The sequence below is a fragment of the Teleopsis dalmanni genome, chromosome 1 (assembly GCF_002237135.1).
Source record: "Teleopsis dalmanni isolate 2A chromosome 1, ASM223713v2, whole genome shotgun sequence".
Taxonomy (NCBI): Eukaryota; Metazoa; Arthropoda; class Insecta; order Diptera; family Diopsidae; genus Teleopsis; species Teleopsis dalmanni.
In genome coordinates this window covers 225,117,707-225,125,535 of record NC_051846.1, presented here as the reverse complement: position 1 = coordinate 225,125,535, position 7,829 = coordinate 225,117,707, and the positions used below count along the sequence as shown (strand labels likewise).

Below are 7,829 nucleotides of genomic sequence, written 5' to 3'. Positions count from 1 at the left end.
CACATACTCTCTTACTTGTTTGAACATCACAACCCGTTTTGAGGTTTCGAATTCATGTAAGATTCCTATCCAGGTGTCCTTAAATTTCCTTAAATGATGGAGAGTCCCATAAGCGATTTAACTTACTTACTCACTCTCTTACTTCTTTGACCATCACAACCCGTTTTGAAATTTTGAATTCATGTAAGATTCCTATCCAGGTGTCTTTGTGGTATGTGTGCTTCTACAATATCGCAGCGTAAACGCGATTAGTGCTTCTTCAACTTGATCGGAAACACTGTCTTTCCCTACGTTTTCTTTCTCTGAATGCCACTGCAAATATCCTTTGTGCTACTTTACTGATTTTTACGAGAGGACCATGACAGCAATGTTATTGGTGTATACGCATTTGTTATAGTGCAAAACCGCTTATATCGTCCAGAGGATAACCTTGTAGTTAGTATAGCAGATTGAATGTACTACCAACAAGATCTCATCTTTTCACCAATATGTGTGCTGTGATATAGGTTAGAAATATGATAAATGAGGTGAATATGTACTTGCGTAGATGTCATAAATAATAAAACTACAGCGTATGTTCTACTTTAAGACAAAAGCCTCGAACCTCCAGATATCGTGAATGCAGTTTCAGGACTTAAAAGCAACTAAAGTCTGGACTCCGAAAATGTGCTGTAAAAAATTTCTAGAAAATGCTTGATGGCTATGCCTCAGAAATAAAACTATAAGTACAAATTAAAAAACTACAAAAACTACATGCCATCGAATAGCTTACGACTAACTAGATGATACTAGTCTTTTATTTGCTGTGCTAAGCTTTCGAGTTCTAAACACTGCACTGATTACAGAAAGCTGATCTACAGCCAGATAATCAGATCACCACTACTCTATGGGTGTGTCGCATATAGCAATGCTGCTAACTCTACTATCCAGAAGCTGTAAGTTGCTCAAAGTCAGGCTCTCTTCAAAGTGCCAAGGTACATCCACATGCTAAGAGACCTTAGAATAAAAAAATAATATATTGGACAGAACCCTGAAGATATTCGCAAGTGTTTTAAGCTAAAACTAAAACCAAAGAGTATATTCTTTAATTTTAGACTCTAAAAATCATCCGACTAAAAAATTTGAGTTACGTATAGGGTAAAAATTTCTTGACAACCACAAGATACGAATAGATAAGATAAACGAGCGTTTATATCCTTACAAATTTCGCAATATTTGGAAACCTAATGTCTTAAAAAAGGCTAATATATTCCTTTTTATTCAGTTTTTGACTTATTAATCTAGTCACCCACAAAAAATTTTCTGGGAAAAATACAGAGAGTGTCCCTAATATAATAACACCAAAAGATTGTTTTGGCTGGCCGCCTTTATGGTTAAAAAGTAAAAGTTTTCAAAAATTATGATAAGAATATTTACGAAAGGATATGGAAGCAACCATAAAACGTAATAATAATAACAAAAAATTTGGAAAAGGAAAACGCAGGATACCGAAGCCGATGATAAGAATGTTTCGGAGGCGTTGAAAAGGCAAAATAAAGAAAAACAAAAACTAAGGTGACATAAAAATGAACAACCGCTCACAAGTATCAAGTCAGTGAAAAGTTCCTTGAAAAGGGGAGCATTTTGCGTTTTTAAGGATGTCATAATAAGCTCCATTAACCAACAAAAAAAAACAAAAACAAACAACAAACAAGAAGAAAAAACCCTTGGCAAAAGACAACGCAACAGGAAGGTCTGTAAATAATGCGGCAATCCCAAATATTAACTTGAGTCTCATTGTGTGAAGTCATTTGTTTGCTCCTTGCTACCGACTTAAGAAGGCAAAAAAGTCCTTTAGAAAAAGTTGAGAGAAGATTTATGAGATTTTTTGATTTCGTAAGTTTGTTCAGCTTTTTTTTTCGTTTTACATTTTTTATTCAATTTACAGTTTTGGAGTGGCTTTTAGAACATTTCAATGCTGTGTAAGCTCATTATTCCATTTAAGTGTTGATTATTTTCATCACCACAGTTACTTGCCCCTCAGCACATACGATTTTCTAGAATTTCTTTTATAGAAAACTGTTCCGGCGTGCGATTTAATTAACTTGCAACTCTTTTACGAAGGATTCTTTTGTCAATTTCAAATGTTGCCGACGCCTTCTTTTCAATTGTTTGCAATTAAACGCTTTTATCTGAGCAAACAAAACGTTAATCATTTCTACACATCGGCTTACACATGTCCTCCCTGATAGCAACAATGCTAAGGAAAACTCGGAAAACTTTAGAAAACTCCATCCATGTTACTCAATACAGTGCAGTGAAAGAAATCCACACGTTTCAGAATTTTTCCATATGAAAAAGGTTTTCGCATTTTTCAGTCTTGTGTTTTCCTTCAGCAAATATTTACGCACCGCGAACTGAAGTTGAAGAAGTTCATTGTTTTAGATTTATTGCCAGGGTGTCCCCTTCCACTCCTACTCCTAACCGTTGGAATATATTTGTTGTTTTGTTTGCTACTCTTAAGTGACTTAAAAATAATGTAAACGATTATGCGGCGTTGATTGTCATTAGCAACTACTCAATCTTTTGGGGTTAAGGGGAAAGGTGAAACTTTTAATTTAATTTAGTTTTTAAAATGTTTTGAAAATTCATAATGAATTTTAATTTAAAGTTGAAAATTGAAACTACTTTAATAATTGAATGCAAATATAATAAGAATAATAATATTATTCTTATTATATGGTAAATATATATTAGATATATCTAGATATGTATTAATTCCCCTTTCATGGATCAAGAAAATTTCTTCAAATCCGATTCTCACAATAAATTGTAGTATTAAACATACTTTACCCTTATATTCTTATTAGATATAAGTTCCATATCTAGGTACTTCTTTGATATATGTATTAATGTCTAGCTAACTCTGGCACACATAGTTTAAAGTCTCATTCTCTTCCCAACTAAACCTGCAGAATAGAAGTAAGTTTTCAATGCCCTGTCATTATTTTAATAAAAAAAATATGATATCTGTCATTATAAATAATAAGTTCGAATATTTAATGAGTTAAAGGGAATAACGTAATACATGTATCAAGCGAAGGTGATGAATGAGGCATTTGTGTTATGGTAAACTTACGGAAGAGAAAAAATTATTCTATAGTTAACATTAAAAATTTATTATTTATTTATTATTAATTAACTATAACAGTGAAAACTATTGCAAAACTCAGATTGGAAAGTGAAAATGACTTGTCTTAAAATGTTTATTAATTTTTCTTCTAAAATAAAATCATGAAAAATGTCAAACTAATTAAAAAAAAAATTTTTATATTTTTTAACGATTAATATGTAAATTTCATTGCAATGGAAAGAATAAAATTTTAAGTTTTCTTGTATTTAAAAATGTTTAAGCCGACATCTATTAAGGAAGCTATCTCATTATGGCAACTAAAAAATAGTATACCAGCCTCGGAGGCTCATGAAGTCGGTTTACAATTTCAATGGCCGCCCATTGAAAAAATGGACTCTAGTTTGGCTCGATTAGTCGAATGTCGCAAGCTAAGTCTCTCAACCAATTTGATTGATAGAATTTCGGGTCTCGGTACCCTTAAGAACTTAAAAGTTCTAGAGCTCTCTCGTAATAAAATCGGAACCCTAATTGGAATTGTAACTAAAAATTTTTTTTTTTAATTTTCACATATTATTTTATTGTATATACGCCGCAGGAAGTCTTGGAAAATACTTTGGAAGAATTGATTGTCAGCTACAATTATATTGAAAAACTGCATCCAATTGACACAATGAAAGCTTTGAAAGTATTTAACGTATCAAATAATCTCGTTAAAGATTGGGTAGACTTTAACCTGATGGCCACAATAAAATTGGAGTCTTTGTCGTTTCTTGGCAATCCATTGCAGGAAAGGTTTGCTGATGATGGACTCGTATATAAAATGGAGGTGAGAAAACGATTACCAAACCTAAAATATTTAGATGGTGATCAGTTGAAAAAAAATAGTAACATTTAGCTTGTGTATAGAATTAACGTATTTTACGACATTAATAAATTTACTTAAGGTCATTTAACACATTGTTTTTATTTACTTATTGATGACATGCATGACGTTTTGCTTTTAATATTGTTTTCCATCTAGAATGGGAATGTGTTTTGAACGATCAATGCCTGGATCGAAGGGGAAAACTGCTGGCGATTATGACAGATTATTGGCTGGTAGGTGGCTATGTTAGGTAATCGAATAGCTATGTTGAAATTACTAAGAGGAAGAAAAAAATATGAATTGAAAACTTCCAGTGGGAATGTCTAACTAAAGAATTTTTCTTGTACTTTTTTAGTGCTACTAACTAGCAGTTTTTTCTCGTTTAATTTTATTTTTTAAAATTTATCCATTTTTTCATTGCTGTTAGTTTCGTCTTTGTTGTTTGTTCTTTTCTTTTTTGTTTTTACTGCATCCGTTTAGTACTTTAGCCGTTGTTTATTTTGTTGTCTATAATATTTATATTTATTAGTTATAAGTTTAGCACTGAGGGCATGTGTGACTGAAGCGAGTACTTTTGGATTTGAGAAAAGGATTACACCATGCTACCAACTCCGTGGATCATTGTGCTGAAAACCTAAAAGTGAAAGAGATTAAAAGTTTCAAATTTGAGGAAAGGATAACTATGGTACTGCCTCTATGGTTCATTATTCCTAAAACCTAAGAGTGAAATAAATTAAAAGTGTTAAGAAAGCAAAATGGGATATCATTAAAATGAAAGCAATGGAGTTTGTTTGTTTCCTAAATGAATCATAAAATTTCAAATAGAGAGAAAGAGACAGAGAGAGAGAAATAAAGTAAGATTGCAATTGTAAGGAGCAGGGAGAGGATAAGAAAGAGACAAAACAAGAAAAAGGGAGAAAGAGCATGAGCAATATGAGGTTTTTGCTTGGTAATTGATTGGAATTAAATTATAATAACTGCATTTTAAAACTACATTGAAGACGTTTACATTTTAATATTCATAAGTGACTAACAATATTTATAAGTGAACTTACTCTGTGCTGAGATTAGTTTCAATGACTGACTCAATAATTTTAATGAACAGAGTTGTAAAGTTTTTTAAAAGTTTAAAAAGAATACAGGCATTTACGGTTGTGACTTTTAATAATCTCTGGAGAACAGTTTTAAAATAAATATTCCTGTGATTTCTTTATCTGTGAAACACATGGTACATCCACACGAATGACATGCTAAGAGACCTTAGAATAGATCGGTCAAAAAATAAATAAGGGACGGAGCCCTGAAGCTATATGCGAAAATCGACAGGCTGCTCTACTTAGCAGTAACTAATTTCAGAATAATTTCTAGCTACACGGGGGTACGCAGATCTTAGATTAATCATCGAATAATCACGTAGCTTTTGAGGAACACATAAATTAGTCAGTGAGATGGCTGGGCCTCTGCAAAATTCCCCCAGCTATCACAGAGTAAAAGTGCACAGATGCACTAACTCGGAAAATACTTAACATAACATTTTCTTAAACATCAACTTTCTTTAACACAAAATTGTTTAATATTTTATTAATTAATTTGCTAGTTCCATTCAAAGTTGGTGGAAGAATTAGTTTGTTTACGATGGCAACTAGAAAAATGTTTTGAAGCTTAAACTACAAATCAGAGGCCGTCGATCGATAGTTCTAATTAAACTGCCTGTGAAACTCAAATAAACTCGAATCGGCTTATGTGAACGTATTTAACTGGAAACCATATACAGTAACGCGTGGCTATAAATGGGGTTGCCTAGGCGTATACGTGACATTTTTAGAATAGCAGCGCTGAAAATTACTGCGATGAATATTTTGCGCCCGCATAATTTACGGTAGGCGCTTTTAATAAATTTCTACATGCGAATTATAGTAGCACTGCAAGCGGAATACCAAATGCGAATATATGTCCCGGGAAGTGAAGTGCAAAAATTCTGCATTGCACATGCGAAACGGAAATGAAAATATTTTGCAAACTTCCGTTAATGAATAAAATGAAATATTCGCATAAATGCGTGCCTTATAAAGTCCAAACTGCAGTTACTGAAGTAAAATATTAAAATTTATTTTAATTTAAATTAGTTTTGCTTTGCAAAGGTGTTTAATAATGGAATTTTATATAGCAATATGAACATTTGCTTTAAAAACTAAATAATATTATCTTGTATATTGAAACTATTTATTACTTTATATAATATAATAGGCGTAATATATGTAAATATAATAATTATTCAAAAACAAAAAAAATCCATTTAAATCACATTTTAAAATGAGTAATTGAGAGGGTTTCAGTGATCCTTGAAATCGTGTTGGAATAACACAAAAATCTGTGCGAAAACTATTTTATTCACAATTGCATTCAGCATTCACTAGCAAAAAGTATCTCAAAAGGCAAAAATAATCCATAAAATGTTTTGTCAAAATTTTTACACACGGACTTTGCTGGTTCATCACAGCAACTCCGAGCTCTCGATTTGCGGAGCTAGACAGGCGCCAGGATAGGACATGCAATTCAATTCAATTCAGTTTAGTTTGATTCAATTTCATTGAGTTTGGTATTCGTGTTGTTTGGTTCCATTTTATTTGCCTTGTTTTCGGCAATAAATGAAAAATCCTGAACAGGATTGATGCGACATGACCATGGCGGACGTTTATAATTAAATGCTGTGAATGGATTCGTGTTGACGACTCTGCGGGCTTTATTGAGGCTTTGGTTTTGTGGTATTACCACAGCGGATGTGGTAAATTTGCATAAGGGAAAAATTTATCTTTTTGTGATTTTGGAAAATTTGAAAAGGAAAACAAAGTAAAAGATGGAAAAAAACTAGCACAAAATTCTGATTAGGCACTAAAGAAGAATGTATTCAACTCTTTGAAATTTTTAGTATTTTTTCATTAAAAACATAGACGAGAAATATGTCAATTTAATTAAAAAAATATTTGATAATATTACAAAATTTTATAGGCTCTTAAAATTTTCATCGATGCACAAATTACAAATTTAAGCTTTCCTGCTAATTAAAATGTTTAGGCCAACATCGGTGAAAACAGCCATCACTGCATGGGAATTAAAAAATAATATACCTGCCGCGCAGGCTGTTGAAATGGGCTTACAATTTCAATGGCCGCCCATTGAAAGAATGGACGCCAGTTTGGCTGAATTAGTCAAATGTCGCAAACTTAGTCTCTCGACCAATATGATTGATAGGATTACGGGTATCAATAGCCTTACAAATTTAAAAATTCTGAAACTTTCCCGTAATAAAATCAGAAGTCTTAATGGGATTGTAAGTAAACTTTTTGTTGTATTTACCATATGACCAATTATGACCATATATTATGTTGTTGTATGTCCGTGACAGGAATTCTTAGCATATACTTTGGAAGAGTTGTCGGTCAGCTATAATTACATAGAACAACTGAAACCAATTGACACAATGAAAGCTCTGAAAGTATTCCACGTTGCAAATAATCTCGTTAGTGATTGGACAAACTTTGATCTTATGGCCGCGCCACCTTTGGAGTTCATGTCATTTCTTGGCAATCCATTAGAGGAAAGCCTGTCAGATGAAATATATAAAGCTGAAGTGAAGAAGCGTTTACCAAATTTAAAGTATTTAGATGGTGATCCGATTGTATGATAAACGTTAATCAATCTGATATGAGCAGCTTAATATTTTAAACAGTATAAATCATTTATATCAAGTCTTCAACTTTAAAATGAAAAAGTCTCTAGAACTAAAGCAGAAAATACATAGGACTAACATTGTGCTAAAAAAAATATTTGAGTGTATTGTAGAAATTTTGA

The 7,829-nt window shown here is 32.2% G+C and overlaps 2 protein-coding genes across 2 annotated transcripts; both read left to right on the top strand.

Moving 5' to 3' along the window:
• The first annotated feature begins 3,336 nt into the window (after window positions 1-3,336).
• On the top strand, window positions 3,337-4,054 carry LOC119667859 (dynein light chain 1, axonemal-like). Its single transcript, XM_038077196.1, has 2 exons — window positions 3,337-3,648; window positions 3,708-4,054. Exons 1-2 carry the CDS (start codon window positions 3,385-3,387, stop codon window positions 4,005-4,007), a joined length of 564 nt encoding a protein of 187 aa, XP_037933124.1. The 5' UTR covers window positions 3,337-3,384; the 3' UTR covers window positions 4,008-4,054.
• Window positions 4,055-7,035: 2,981 nt separating this feature from the next.
• Window positions 7,036-7,829, top strand: LOC119667858 (dynein light chain 1, axonemal-like). The gene is made up of 2 exons (XM_038077195.1): window positions 7,036-7,308; window positions 7,384-7,829. Exons 1-2 carry the CDS (start codon window positions 7,045-7,047, stop codon window positions 7,660-7,662), a joined length of 543 nt encoding a protein of 180 aa, XP_037933123.1. The 5' UTR covers window positions 7,036-7,044; the 3' UTR covers window positions 7,663-7,829.

Bases quoted from the DNA above. Each gene is read 5' to 3' on its own strand.
- LOC119667858 (XM_038077195.1), top strand. From the start codon at position 7,045: ATGTTTAGGCCAACATCGGTGAAAACAGCCATCACTGCATGGGAATTA. The intron at 7,309-7,383 runs GTAAGTAAACTT...TGTCCGTGACAG, and splicing joins TCAGAAGTCTTAATGGGATT to GAATTCTTAGCATATACTTT.
- LOC119667859 (XM_038077196.1), top strand. From the start codon at position 3,385: ATGTTTAAGCCGACATCTATTAAGGAAGCTATCTCATTATGGCAACTA. The intron at 3,649-3,707 runs GTAACTAAAAAT...TATACGCCGCAG, and splicing joins TCGGAACCCTAATTGGAATT to GAAGTCTTGGAAAATACTTT.